This window comes from Patella vulgata, chromosome 7 (assembly GCF_932274485.2).
Source record: "Patella vulgata chromosome 7, xgPatVulg1.2, whole genome shotgun sequence".
Lineage (NCBI taxonomy): Eukaryota > Metazoa > Mollusca > Gastropoda > Patellidae > Patella > Patella vulgata.
In genome coordinates, this window is record NC_065885.2 from 29,569,061 (window position 1) to 29,585,489 (window position 16,429).

Consider the following 16,429-nt stretch of genomic DNA (forward strand, 5'->3'; position numbering starts at 1 on the left):
TACCCTGGTTTTCCGTCTCGTTTGAACGACTAGACACTGTTGCTTCTAAAGCGGGACTTGTGTCTACCTTACAACTGAGAGCAACTGTCTTCAACTGAAAAAGTCAAAATGGTCGACCTGTGTGCTTCTTACAAATCAAAGCAACTAATTCCAGTCAGTTGAAGCCAGTTGCCCATGTTTAACTTTCTGCATGAGCGCTTTTATAACTTGGGTTAACTCATCACATGATAAGAGACATGGATCACATGACTTTATGAATAGGCAAAATGGAAGGAAACAACGGCATCCACTTTTCAAATGTCGATGATGTTGACAATAATTTAGTAATAGAATTCTGGAAAGACCGAGCATGCCTTTGGGCAGCTTCTTCTAAAGTATTCGACATTTTTGATCATGTGATAAATAAATTAACAGTTAAGTGTAATCACTATCTGTTCCGAGTCCAGATGAAATCAAATTCAGTTGCTGATTTAATAAGACATAAGGCCCTCCATCCTGCACCACTGATTAATGGAAACCACCCCGGATAATCCTGGGGAACTTTCTTGGCCAATTTAACACAGGACATTCAATCTCATCTATTTCATTCAAATGCCTTTTAAAGCTTTTACACCTGATTTTGGGGGGATTTCTCCATGTTTTTAGAGGTTAATAAATTATCTATTAAAATAAAATAGCCTGACAATAAAGCAGATATATGTAGTTTATTCATACAGACTAAGGCATACTTGTTTATTTTAAAGCCAAAAAATACCAGAATAATTGCTATTAACAAAATCATTTTAATTAATAGCTCTTAAGCATACATGACATTGAGCATATCTAAATGTAGGAAAGGCATTCAATAGCTCTTAAATACACATATTCATTTAAAAAGGAACAACTTTTATGAGTACAAATAGACAGTGTAATAGAACATAGTGTGCCAGGCATCAAAACCCACACCCTCAAACTGCCAAAACATCTGTACTGTACATACATGAGCTAAACAACTCAAATAAATTTTAACAAGCCAACAGTGAGGCTGATGTCCCCCGCCGAAATCCCAAAATAAACAGATGACACATATTAATTAATTGCACATTTATCTTTTTCAAATCAAACTGATCATCTATGCCTAGTCTAAACATAAAATGTTCATGATCAAACTCAGTCAGGTTTTGAAGTACCTGGTAGTGAAACTATACACTAAGTTTCAACACTCTCTACCAGAATCAAAGTTATCTTGTCCCAAAACATCGGCCAATGAAATTGCTTAGCTTTAGCGGGAAATATTAATCATTGAACTCAGTCAAAACATTCGCCTAATGAACATCTATATCTCAATTAAAAGTGGAGTTGTTATGTTCCCAAGTCTTGACCAATCTGAATCATACTGCTTATGCAACTTGGCCTAGCAGAAAATTCTCATCATCGAACTTAGTAAATGTATTGATATAATGAATCTATACTCACGAGTTTCATCGCTCTCACCCAATTAGAACCAAATTTATCGTGTTCCAAAGTCTTAACCAATCAAATTGCTTATCTCTGCTTAGCCTTTGTGGAAAATGTGCATGATCGTAGTCACACTGATCAGCAAGGAATATTCGCTAGTCCACTACAGTCACTGATAGGGATGACATCGATGCGACTTAATGAGCTCCAAATATTAACTGTTTGCCATGTGCTAATTAAATTCTAGAACATATTTTTAAGCATTAGGAAAATATATAAAGGTGTTTCAAGTATATGTAGGTAAAAAATATTTCCTATTTAGTGTAAATGGGTATGTAAAATGAGTAAAAGCCTCCATTCTGCCCGGACTAGTATCATCTTATGTTAACAATGCATGCACCATTAAGTCAATGATTGACACCGCATGATATGACGTCCCACGATAAAGCAGTAATCTTTAACAGAGCTATCAGTCTTCGCAATACCTCTGTGAAACAGATTGGATTGTACTCTGTCAAGACATTCACCTAATAGTCACCTACACCAATTTTGAACATTCTACCTCAATTAGAAGGAGAGTTATTGTGTTCCAAAGTTTCAACCAATCAGATTGAAGTCTCTATTTTGCCCAAGCAGAAAACGCTCAGCATCGAACTATGTTATGGTTTTGATGTAATGAAACTATACACAAAGTTTCACCACTATCACTCAATTAGAAACAAAGTTGTCGAGCTCCAAAGTATCAACCAATCAAAATGCTTATCGCTCTGCTTACCCTGAGCCGAAAATACTCTCAACAAACTTAATCAAGGTACTGATGTGATGAAACTATACACCAAGTTTCATCACTCTCACTTAATTAGAACCAAAGTTATCATGTCCCAAAGCATCAACCAATCAAATTGTTTATCTTTGCTTACCCTAAGCAGAAAATTCTCATCTCTGAACTACATCAAGTTTGAAGGAGAGTTATTGTGTTCCAAAGTCTCGACCAATCAAATTGTTTATTGCCCTGCTTACCCCAAGCAGAAAATGCTCATTATCGAACTTAGTCAAGATATTGATGTAATGAAACTATAGGCCAAGTTTCATCACTCTCACTTAATTAGAACTAATTTATCGTGTCACAAAGCATCAACCAATCAAATTGCTTATCTCTGCTTACCCTCAGCAGAAACTCCATCAAGGCATTCGCCTAATAAACACCTACACCAAGTTTGAATATTCTAGCTCAAATAGAAGAACAGTTTGATGGACAGACCGATCCATTTTAACAGTCCTCTGACTGTGGGTGGGGGGGGGGGGGGGGGGGACAAAAAGATTGCATGATAACTGAAGCCTCCAACTAACAATTGGAAATAACTTAGTTATTACAGAAAATTCACAGGGTTCTTCTTTCAATAGGATAGACAATAGAAAGGTAGGCTGATATCAGTATTCTGTAAAGTGTTAAAAGATTTCATAACAGAAGGGCATAATGTTGAAAGATATGGTCTTGTGGCAAACTAAAATCCCAGTTTCCAATCAATACTGTTTTAATGTACATATATATCACTTTCTGAACAGAAATAGTTATTGTGTGGTTCCAGGAAAATGCCTGAACTCTAATAAAGAAGATAAGTATAAACTATGAGTCTATGAATGAACATAATTCCTAGCTAGACAAATAGTATTAATCTGTTCTTTAAACAAGATACATTTACACCTAGTTAAACATACATTATACAAAAGTTAAATCTGCCAATTGCAGGTCTTTCTTTAGGCCTGAAATTTTAACATTAATTAACTTATAATCAACTCTCGATATCATTGCTATCTTGCAATATTTACTGGATTAGAACCCGATCTGCAGCTCAACGCTCATTGATGATTATATTAAAAAATGGATAATCGAGATTATGTTTTTTTATCGGATCTTTAGTAATGATGATCGAGGCTAGGCCCAAAATTCAATCGCTAAATTCTTGGTTCAGAGTGAATCTATTTGACTGAAATTTTCAGCAAATTCCCATTACATTATCTAGTTTTTAACTATTATAGTGAGAACTGCCAGCTCTTTATCTAATCTCCCATAATGTATCTTTAACTAGTACTAATCTATTCCCAGGTACATTTACACCTAGTCAACTAGTACTAATCTATTCCAATAGACATATACAGCTAGTCATAGTACTAATCTGTTCCAATAGACATTTACAGCTAGTCATGGATCACCTAGTACTAATCTGTTCCAATAGACATTTACAGCTAGTCAACTATTACTAATCTGTTCCCAAATCCATTTACTAAATCTTTCATTCTACTGGAAGACATTTTCATGTACATCGTTATTAAAGCTTCTGAAAAATATGTTGAGTACAGACCTAGTCAAATCTTTTACTTAATACAATAATTTGAATACTGATGCAAAGAAGAATATTATGGTATAATATACCTGATGAAGATAATTAAATCCCCTCGACCACTTTGATTGGTTACTCTAAAGTTCTATTTTTTTTTTTTTCAGTTATAGAAAGGTAAATTAAATCTCATTGTTTTGCTATACAGTAAACTTCGCGTAAGTCGGATCTAAGTGGACTGACAATTTTATCCGAGTTAAGCAAAGATCCGAGTTAGCCGAAGACCGAAATTCAATCTTATCTCGATAAGAAATAAACTGCAAGAGCCAGATAATAATTGATTCAAATGCACATTTCAAGCTTTTGTTCGTAGATTAAATTCCGTTTTGGTGCAAGTAGATAACTTCCATTTTGTTGTCATCTTTGAAAAATGTCTTAAATTTTCCCGGAAAGTATCTCGTACAGCAGACAGCGATTTTTGAATTTTCCGGGAAAATTCTATTATTGCATCACGTCAAATAGGATAGAGGAAAGTATTTTGGGGCTCTGTGCCGGGAAAATTCTATTATTGCATCACGTCAAATAGGCTGATTTGAGTCAAAATGATAGAAGAAAGTAATTTAGGGCTCTGTGCTTGGAATACCTAACCACGTTTTAGACCATCGGGACGAAACTGACAGTGAAATTCTAAACATACTGCCGATCCGACTTAGACGAAGGAAAATAGCCGTAATTAGATCCGAGTTGAGCAAAGATCAGACTTAGGAAATCCGACTTACACGCAGAAATTTAATAAGAAAAATGTGCAGGATCAAGGGGTCCAAACGATTTTATCCGAGTTGAGCCAAGATCCGACTTATACGAATCTGACTTATGTGAGGTTTACTGTATTAATTATATCTATACTTGTCTATAAAAAAAAATCCTTAACAGAACCTCATATCAATATTGATACTGTAAAACAAGAAAATAATGCGTACTCAAATTGATGCAAACTGCTGTATCCCATTCCCTTAATTGTGACTGGGTGGCTTCTTTATAATTTATTCTCTTTATGCAACACAATCAGCAAGAGAGCTTCGTTTACTATTATTATAAATCTTTGATTTGGTGTTTTCTTTCTTACTTATTAAGTCTACTTCACACTTTAATCTAAAATCTGATCAGGAAATGAGCTAAATCTGGTACAAACCATGGCACAGGTACTTTATTGTAGAACAAGCGGTTGCCATGCAAGATACGACCACATTTTGCAAGAGATGGACAGAGAACAAGCTCAAAAAAGGAAGTGATTTTTTCGTACAGTCAAGGGCCATAATTCAGGAAGTTATGATCCAATATGTGCGAATATTGAAAGGAACCAAGATCTTTGGGTTATAAATATGTGTTTCAAGTTTCATCAAAATCGGATCAAAATTGTGACCTCTATAGGGTCCACAACCTTGATATACCATATTTTTACGCTATTTGAGAACGAACGGCGGCCATTTTATCTGTCAATTTTGGGCAAATTTTCACAAAATTCGAACTCCGTCGTCCTTAGGGTGTAACGGTGACATAATAATAGGTTTTTTTAAATCTGATAAAAATTATGACCTATATAGGGTCCACAAGCTAAAAACGCGATTTTTCCTACAATCAGGGACCATAATTCAGGAAGTAACGGTTCGATGTGCGCGAATATCGAAAGGAACCAAGATCTTTGGGTTATAAACTTACATTTCAAGTTTCAACAAAATCGGATAAAAATTGTGACCTCTATAGGGTCCACAACCTTGATATACCATATTTTTACGCTATTTGAGAACGAAAGGCGGCCATTTTGTCTTTCAATTTTGGGCCGATTTTTACGAAATTCGAACTCAGTCGTCCTTAGGGTGTAACGGTGATATAATAATACGGGTTTTTAAATCGGATAAAAATTATGACTTCTACAGGGTACACAAGCTAAAAACGCGATTTTTGGTACAATCAGGGGCCATAATTCAGGAAGTTACAGTCCGATATGCGCGAATATCGAAAGGAACCGAGATCTTTGGGTTATAAACTTAAATTTCAAGTTTCAACAAAATCGGATAAAAATTGTGACCTCTATAGGGTCCACAACCTTGATATACCATATTTTTACGCTATTTGAGAACGAACGGCAGCCATTTTGTCTGTCAATTTTGGGCCGATTTTCACAAAATTCGAACTCAGTCGACCCTAGGGTGTAACGGTGATACAATAATACGTTTTTTTATATCGGATAAAAATTATGACCTCTATAGGGTCCACAAGCTAAAAACGTGATTTTTCGTACAATCAGGGGACATAATTCAGGAAGTTATGGGTCGATATGCGCGAATATCGAAAGGATCCAAGATCTTTGGGTTATAAACTTACATTTCAAGTTTCAACAAAATCGGATAAAAATTGTGACCTCTATAGGGTCCACAACCTTGATATACCATATTTTTACGCTATTTGAGAACGAACGGTGGCCATTTTGTCTGTCAATTTTGGGCCGATTTTCACGAAATTCGAACTCAGTCGTCCTTAGGGTGTAAAGGTGATATCATAATATGTTTTTTTAAATCGGATAAAAATTATGACTTCTATAGGGTCCACAAGCTAAAAACGCGATTTTTCGTACAAACTGGGGCCATAATTCAGGAAGTTACAGTCCGATATGCGCGAATATCGAAAGGAATTGAGATCTTTGGGTTATAAACTTACATTTCAAGTTTCAACAAAATCCGATAAAAATTGTGACCTCTATAGGGTCCACAAGCTAAAAACTTGATTTTTCGTACAAACAGGGGCCATAATCCATGAAGTTTCGATCCGATACATGCCAATATCGAAAGCAGCCGAGATTTTTTTGGGATAAAGCTATATTTCAAGTTTCGTCAAAATCGGACAAGAATTGTGACCTGTAGAGAGTCCACAAACAAATTGTGGACGGACGTCCGGACGGACAGGGGCGACGACAATATACATCCACATGAAAATGTGGGCGTATAAAAAGCATAATGAAATTAAACATACATTATGCAAGAGTTAAATCTGCCTATTGTAGGTCTTTATTTATTAACTAGACATTAATTAACTAATCCAGGCCATAATCAACCCTCGACGGCATCAGATTTCTCCGATATTAAATAGATTAGAACGGTTCAGCCACATTTTGATTTAATCTAAAAATGGAGGGAGACTTAGCTTTGAACTACCAGTATTGCACACATCTTGCCAAACCTTCAAAGGCTAATATCTTCGCTCGCAATAAAGTAATTTGAATGAAATTTTCAAATTATTCATTTTACATTATTTATTTTCGAACTATTATAGCAAGAGTGGCTATATCTTACATAATGTATCTTTAATGAAATTGATGGATGTTGTATTCTACACATTAATTTCTTGTTTAATAGTATATATTCATTGAGCTGTTAATATATATACACAAAAATACATAACAATAACGACCTGGTTATAGAAATACAAAATCATGTAAAGACACTAATAAAACAACATGGCATATAAAAAGTAAAATGTACAATAAAATTAAGACTTATATATAGTATCACAAGTTTTGAGTAATGACAATTTTACTGGGTGCGTTAGTGAAAGATTGACCTGATAGTGAACAACAAAATCACAAATATAAATGAGGTTTCGTTTAAAGCAGAATTTTCATTGGACGACTTAGAAAAGACTGAACATACATCATATATACAGACTAGCCTTTTACATCAAGGCCGTAATACTAGCATGTCAATGAAAGATTCTTTAGAAACAAATAGTTACATGATTTATATCAAATGCTGGATTTCAATTTATGTTGAACAGATATAGCATTTTACTAACTATATGTTTTACATCAGAGTGATAACTGCAAAAAATTTTAATGTTTAAACTAGTTGAGATGAAAAAAAGAAAGAAGACGTCAAAAGGATGTATTTTAAAAGGTGCAAAAGAACATGGACGCTTTGCTTGCTTTTATTGTTTGCCTAATTATTGAAGATTTACAGAGGAAACACCCAGGAGGTTTTTGATCCATGAAACATATCATTCAACTTGTAACACATCTGCAAAAGGACATGGTCCCATTTCACCTGATAGTCCTCCAACAACATAAAACTTGCCGTCTGTCACAGTATAACCACATGAACTATGACCTTGATCACAATCTGGCAGTTGTAACCACTTATTTTTTTTAACATCATAGGCTTCAACTCTTTTCGTTGGTTTACCATCATTGGCTGAAAATGATTTCATCAAAAATAATGATTTAACTTCCCAGTAATCACTGACAACTTTTCACCGTTTCAGGATGCTGAGATGTGATGCAATTTATCCAGCAGATGACATGCGGCCAAATAGTGGCCTAACACAGCAACCATTAGATTCATTTGCTATTACATATGGAAACTGTTAAGTCAATAGACTTTTGTTAATTCAATTTTGAGTCCTGCTGACCACCACTCAACACAAGGTCATTTAACTACAAACTTTCAATAATTCTCTATTTCAATAATTAATCCAATAGTAATAGAAAGGAAGTGCCCCTACCCATTTTTTTAAAAATAAGTTCATTCAACAGCTTACTTTTCTGCACCAACCGGGATAATGAAGATGGGCATACATGTATATACAGTGTACTATGAGGAAATTTTACAGTGTATTCAGATTTAGATTTACTACAGGTACGGGATCCTTAAATTGCTGCCAATGCGACCCTATCTAGTTTAACAATACATATTATAACTAACATAACAGTTAGTGTATACATGTATCTGGTACTACTACAATTAGATACTTACTTAAACCGCCAGCACATACCACTTTACCACCACAGACACCAATAGCAAAATCTCCTCTTTTTACCATCATATTATTACCAACAGTCCATGATTCTAAAATATAAATCAACCAATACATTTCTTTCCAGCATCTAAAATGATTTGGATTACAATTTATAAAATGTACAATCATATACATGTAGGCTGTACCGAATACAGATTGTATAGGTATTATAAGTCTCCCGAAAGACAGTTATGTATGAATCTTAGAATTTTTACCCACAGGCTGTCCCTGGTATACTGTGCCATGTTTCTTTTTGCTGTAGTATATTTACTATAAACTAAACATAATATATTCATTGATCTTTTCTTAAAAAATATTTAAGAGTACATAGAATTTGATGCAGTATTTTCATTTAAACTCTAGAGGCCTTCAAGCTGCTGGCTGTCCCTAACACCCACGCCATAACCCTTTCTTGCATGTACCATTTGTACACTTGCTTGTTGATATCTAATTAACAGCAGCAAAAATTTGACTGAAGTGCTAGCATGACACATGATATGAACTAGAGAGCCAGATGTTCTTGATATCATTTGTATGCAAATTCGCATCTCCTTTGTATGCTAAGTTGGACTACCCAAAAATTTTTTTTTATTTTCCTGTACTTTTAAATGTCTTCCATTAATACAAATACTTACTTTTTTCAATATTGTAAACTTCACAAGTATTAGTGAAGCCTTTACTAGCCGGCTGACCCAATCCTCCCATACTAAATATATGAGTATCAGTAGCAGCATACATGGCAAACACTCTTTTAGATGGAATATTTTCTAACGACTCCCATTTATCGAGACTAAAATCAAACACATCCAACGCTAAACATGGTAACTTTCCTTGGCGACCACCTATAACATAAAACATTCTTAAATACAGCAATACGGTAACGAAAGGAAATTATATTATGAAAAATTATCTGTATGGAAAAAATAATTTTGGGGCTTTTAACTGACTTTGGGGTGGAAAATGTTCACATAAACAATCATATCCAAACAATATCGACAAGAAATCCACTTGAATAACTAGAACCCTGGAGAAAAAATACTAGAGTCAACAGGCAACCCTACTCTTTCTCACATATATGCCTGGGATCAAGACCTCACCCTTCACTCAATAAAATATCTATAGCATTTTCTTCAGACAACAGGGGGGTTGGATGTTAGCACATGTGCGCTGTATCATAAGGTCTGTCATTATTGAAATTATTGAAATAAAATCAAACCATGTGTTAGTCCTGAAATGACCTAGTTTGTGTTGAGTGGATGTTAAACCCCATTTCTCTCTCTCTCTCTTCAGACCACAGGACAGCCACCCCTAGTTAAATTTACAGATACGTACCTAATATATATATTTTATCATTAATAAGAAATGCTGAGGAAGCATATCTTGGATTTGGCATGGGCGGCATTTGTTTCCATTGATTTTTTTCAATATCATATTCTATAAACAGTTCTTTTGGATTAGTATTTTTAGCCATTCCTCCTATTAATAAAATTTTATTATCTGAAAAAAAAGGCATTACTGTGATTATAATTGTATGTAAATCTAACCAAAAAATAAAGTTAATATTAACCATTCATACACTTAAAGACTATCTATGTCTAAAAGTGAAATGAAAAAAAAAAGCAACCTAAGTTAAAAGCTTTGATCATAAGAAAACAGACTTTGGGATATTTCTCACTTCCGAATAACACATTAAAAATTTGCTTTCCACTGGGAAACATTCAAATTAAGTCATCGACACAGATGTCACCCCAACCTCATGGGTTTTCCTCCCACTGCTAAAGACCCTACGCGTAAGCGAATTATTGAAATAAAATTGAACCATATGTCAATCCCGAAACAACCTAGTTTGTGTCCAATGGACGTTAAACCCCATTTCTCTCTCTCTCCACAATGAAATAATCCATGTAACTTAATACCAGTATCATTGTGTTTTTTTCCATTATACATTATATTAACACCCACCTCTAACTAAAACAGATACACCCATTAAAGGCTCAGGTAAGGTTTCTACTTTGCTCCATTTTTTCTCCTCAAGGTCAAATATCTCTACAGCATCTAAAGGAGTTTGAGTCTCTGAAACACCACCAATTGCTACAAGTTTATTCCCAACAATAGCACCAGCCACACCTGCTCGTTTTGTTGGCATCGGGTCTAAGTCTGTCCATTTTTTTGTTTCAGCATCGAATACCTCAAAACTGTTTATTGGCGTTCCTTTTTCATCACAGCCTCCGATAGCATAAACATTTTTACCATGTGGAATTAATGTTGTAAAGACACGAATAGCATGCATTGACTCCAACTTCTCCCATTTATATTTTGGATTTGCCATAATGGCATGAGAGCAGACTTTATAAATAAGTAAATCTGAAAGAAAAGAATAAAAAAAAACATTGAAAAGATGTAATGTTTACTATCAACAGATGAATAATATGTCAGCTTTATGGAAAGCTAGGATACTAAATACAACCATCTAGTCATGATCTACCCATATAATCCACTCAAATGTAGTCTACTTGTACCACAGACAACCAGTGAATGAGGGATAGGGTTTGTAGGTTTGGCAATTAAGAATAGCAATGTGAAAATGCTCTGTTTGATTTTTAATTTTGCATTCAGACTTCCTGATATTTTTTTGGGTTTTTTTGTTTTTCAGAGCGAACAAGAGAAGTAGGCCTACATGTACTGATGGTGTAGAGAGATTTTAAGTTTAAAGTAGCTAAGTCTCTAACTCAATATCATCAAAAATCTTCGACATTGAAAACACAAATTATTTGTCAATTCAAATCAACATTGGTCTTGTGATCTTACAGGGAAAAGATGGGCTTCTGATATCCAATATTCAAGACAAAATAAACATTTTACCATTGGAAGGCCTACACGAATCGTGTACCATAATGCATTTCAGTGCCATTTGGAACAGGGGACTCAAAGAATTAACAGGGCTAGACATATTCCACAAGTCATGTCAAATGGTGACGCTATATTCTTATCTGGAGAGCATGCGCAATAAATACCACCGGTGTAGACTGGAAAAACCAGACGCTAAAGATGCCATTCACATGAGACTTCTGGCGGATTTCGCCGAACAAACTGATTAGAAATTACAGTAAAAGCAGAAACGATTGAATGTAAATCAGTTTATATACATTCATATTCCATTATTATATGCGTTGCGACCCATTTTTGTCAATTTCTAAGTCCCAAATATTAGCAATTTAGCTCCTTTAACATCCACAAGTGGTACTGGTAGGACTAGGAAACATAATTAATTCGTAGCAGTGCAGACAAATCTAGCCATGACTTCGGTAAAACGTAAAAGCCCTTGTTCGTGTAGTCACTAATCAAAATTGCCATTTAAAAATATGCCAATAAAAGATCCACATATTATAAAGTCAGGATAGAGATCATAATGAAATCGTGTCATGTCACTGTGAAAGTCTGAAGGGAACGATTACACAATAATAGTATTTACTATCAGTAATACTAAAACTATATCTATACACATGACGTACTGCTGCCGAGTTGTTTTGCAATAGGCCTTTCACTCGATAGCTGAATTATCTTCCAGTGGAAGCTGGGACAAATAGAACCATGACATATATCAAGACCTATTTATCTATGTTTAATTACATAAAACTTACTGCAAATATTACAACCAAACAGTCAACACCCAAGAGCCGCTGCTCCAAGCAATAATTATATTTGATCACCCAGACATACCGATAATTTCAAGGGAGATGACTATCACGGAATGGCGTGATAACGTTGGAGTAAGACAACTATCTTCAAATTAATTCTGTTTTAAATTCTATGCCAGATTACTGGCCGAGTTACGAAAATTTGTGCCTTACCCTATACATATTTAGATTTCAATGGCTTCTGCCGAGCCGTTTGACAGAAGGATACGTATTTTTAACAGCATGTTGTGTTGCACATACTGACTCTAGCGAGGTAAGCAAGGTCTTATTTTCTCACTAAAATCTTCCTTTACATTGTTCAGGCGTTCACAGAGACGGACACACGGCCGTTTTTAGCAGTAAAAAGTTGCCCAGTAAAATTGACTGTTTGCCGATTCTTTTCCGACAAGGATTCAATAGGACGGTTCGTGTTCTCTTATCTAGTGACAGTCAATTTTTTTATGAATTGTCAGATATCCTTTCACAGTGTCACACAACAACTTTTGGTCTTCAAAGGAATTATTAGTGAGCAGAAATTCGCCCATGTATCTGTTATCACCCGTCACTTCAGTCAGTCATATAGAGGAATAACTCGTGTTTTCCTTTTGGGTTCGTCACTTCCGAATGTTGAAACATCGATTACGCATCTATCGTAGCAATGATCTCTGGGATAAAATAATATTTGGAACGTGTTTAACCAGTTCTATCACATATGATAATTACTGGCACCAATATTATCCTTTAAAACGCCCACATGATCATTTTTGGGCGGGACTTATAGACTGGCCTACTGATTTGTACACCCGAAGCACGTGGTTTATGTAAACAAATGTCAAGTTAGCAAAATGTCACTTCCACTCCGGTAAAAGCGATCTATAATATGTGCTAGTGGGTAATATTGCAATACAGTCTTTACCATTGTAAACTGTCTTTACAGTTTCAATCTGTTTATCTTTCAAAACATGGTTAGATACTCCTAAATTTGTCTTCGCAAATTGAATATATTGAATAATTAGTGGTTTTTTTCGTGATTCCGTTCTGATCAGTTTGACATCTTTCATACACACAACGGCTAAATAATCATATTTAATTTCATTCAATATGAAAATAGAAGAGAAATAAATACTTCTAAAAATTTCTAAAAGCATATTCAGTGTTTTCGACTAAAATCGTCGATGCAGGAATTAAAATGTCGGTTAATTAGCTTAGGGCCTGTTCTCAGGCGGAGCTAGCTGTAGACAGGCAGCCTAAGTTTGGGATGGGACTTCCTTTGAGCAAATTTTGTAGTCATTTGACTACAAAAACTTTAATGGCCTATAACTCCATTACTTTTCCAATTACACTGACCCCAAACTGTACTGCACATAGCTTAGATTTAATAAACAAATTCCCATGGAAATAAAGGTGAAATTTTACCACATAAATTTATAAATTCAATAAAAATTCAACGGTTAACCGATATTTCTGTCGTTTTTAAAATGGCCGCCGAACCAGAACACACACGTGATTTCACGTCACCTCGAAAATATAGAAAAACTGTTCGGTAAGATAAGATTAAGACTTCGGTGTTTTACTCTTCACTATTTGTTACACAATTACTTATTCCCATGTAAAATGTGATGACATGTGTTGAAATTTTTACAATGGAAGCTATTTTTGCTTGCGCAAAGCCTCAAAGTACAAGCTCTACAGGGGGGTTGGATGGCTGAATGGTTAGCGTGCGCGCGCTGTACCATAAAGTCTGTCATTGAGTCGACTGGCGTGGTTTCGAACCCCCGGTTGTACGTGGCAAGGAGTAGGGTCGCCTGTCCAACCTCGCGGGTTTTCTCCGGGTCCTCCGGTTTCATCCCACTGCTAAAGACCCCTACGCGCAAGCGAATTATGTAAATAAAATTAAACCATATGTTAGTCCGGAAATGACCTAGTTTATGTCGAGTGGACGTTAAACCCCATTTCTCTCTCTCTCTCTCACACAAGCTCTACAAATATTTCGAAATGATTACTTAAAGGTTATAGTTGCAGAATGCCAATCGTTTCGACAAATATCACACACATAGTTTACTTTCGTATTTCACTTGAGGGAAATGGGCACCGGTAATTAAAATGTGTCACGCTTGAAATTTAATTCATCAGAAAAATAAACAAAGCTGCAAACCATAAGAAATACCACATCAGTGTGTTGGGAATATCGGAAAGAGTAGGAATGAAGGTAAGAAATGGTATAGTAGTTTTATTCAATTCGTGCTGGCGTGATCACATCACTTTCGGTTGAAAGGTATGGGTAAAGTTGCTACTGGGACACGGTGACTTAGTGAGTAAGGCACGGTCTCACTAACCAGGAATTCCGAGCTTCTATTACGGTATAGGCCGAGAAAGTACTCGGAATTCACCAGCTTGATGTTCTCTTATCTAGTGGCAGTCAATTCCTTTTATGAATTGTCAGATATCCTCTCACAGTCTCACACAATAACTTTTGGTCTTGGAAGGAATTATTAGCAGAAATTCGGCCGAGTATTTTTTATCACTCGTCACATCAGTCAGTTATATAGAGGTATGACTCGTGTTTTCCTTTGGCGTTCGTCACTTCCGATTCAGGAAACTTGTATTACTCAGCTTTCGTAGCAATGATCTCTGTGTTAAAATTATATTTGGAACGTGTTTAATTAGTTCTATCACATATGTGATAATGACTGACACCAATATTGTCCTTTAACGTATGAAACAACTTTCGTTTATCTGCAAATATTGTCAGTAAAGTTAATATCAAGCGGTGTTTTTAACCGAATTGATACGGCCATCCACATAGGATTCTTCCAGAAGGAACTATATTGTACCATCTCGTATATCACGACACACGCAGGGTCGAGAGATGAGGGTTTTTTTTACTACTGGATACCATGCTGGAAAATCCCGAGGAAGTTCCTAGGACAGCACCGGGATCGAAACCAGGACCTCGTGGTTATAGTGAGCCAGCTCCTTACTTACTGAGCCACCATGGCCCCCTTGTATCTACAGACTATATGTGGAATAGCAAACGGACCCGTTAAGACAAATGGAACGCGTGCCAGAGGAGCTGCAATAATTATTCATCCCATTCAAAGCGGTGTGCGCATACATCCACACACACACACACACACTCATTCATCCATAACTGCATACTAACATAACCACATACATAATTACACACACTTCTCGCACAACAGAGAAATACTATCTTTACTGATATCTTCCATAATATGTTTCGTCTTCATTAGCCCGGTTGGTGCAGAACAGTTTTTTTAAATTCCGTTTCATTTTACTTCTTACTCTACGTGGGATTGTTATATTGTCATAACCTTAAGTATATATACTTCCATTGACAATATTATGAAGGATAAATTGATGTGACTTTAAATGCTGCACTAGATGATACAAAAGCATTCTTTCAACAATAGTGAGCCATGGTGGCTCAGCGAGGAAAAGCTTGACTCGCTAACCCGGAGGGCCCGTGTTCGATCCCTGCGTTGGCCGAGAAAGCTCATCTGGATTTTCCGGCGTGGTTGCCCAATATTAGGGACAGTGGCGCTTTATTGCACATGCTTTGATAATATCGCCATTACTTCAAGCTATATAATAATATATAACGTTCAGTTTCATTCGCAAAATTATAGTTTACAATACGTTACAAAACAAAGTCAAACTGTCTGAGTGTTGAAATTCATAAATTGGTCTGTAATTTGCATAGCCACATCAATACTAGTAACTATGGCTCGGGCTAATAAATAGTCACTTTTTACATATTTTATGCTTGTGTGTATTTAAAACATATATTTTTATAGTAAATTCGTTATATGGATGCTTCAAATTTGCTTTAAAATGCTTACACTTTATAATGCTTAAATAACTCCACAAATCTGATCGTATATTTAAAAGCAGACATATATTAATCACCCAACAAAATGCTTGCTTGTAGACTGAAAAACATAGACGGAATAGACATCAGCAGCAAATTGGCCTGTACTTGTTCTAATCTAAGAGCAAGTTCCAAGCTTTAAAACAAACTGAACGGGTAGATTACACCCATCGTAAATTTCGAACGCCCTGCCTTATACCCCAAAGGTGAACCTCACTGAGCTTTGAAACATTATT

General features: G+C 35.6%; 2 protein-coding genes across 2 annotated transcripts in view; both read right to left on the reverse strand.

Moving 5' to 3' along the window:
- LOC126827069 (hepatocyte growth factor receptor) overlaps positions 1 to 16,429 on the reverse strand; it is a 108,123-nt gene that overhangs the window by 48,891 nt on the left and 42,803 nt on the right. The gene's annotated exons all lie outside the window — the stretch shown is intronic.
- On the reverse strand, positions 686 to 12,338 carry LOC126827082 (kelch domain-containing protein 8A). The gene is made up of 6 exons (XM_050556276.2): positions 12,266 to 12,338; positions 10,587 to 10,988; positions 9,957 to 10,121; positions 9,260 to 9,466; positions 8,582 to 8,674; positions 686 to 8,020 (listed from the first exon to the last, which is right to left on the reverse strand). The coding sequence occupies exons 2-6, from the start codon at positions 10,951 to 10,953 to the stop codon at positions 7,827 to 7,829; spliced, it is 1,026 nt and encodes a 341-aa protein (XP_050412233.1). The 5' UTR covers positions 10,954 to 10,988; positions 12,266 to 12,338; the 3' UTR covers positions 686 to 7,826.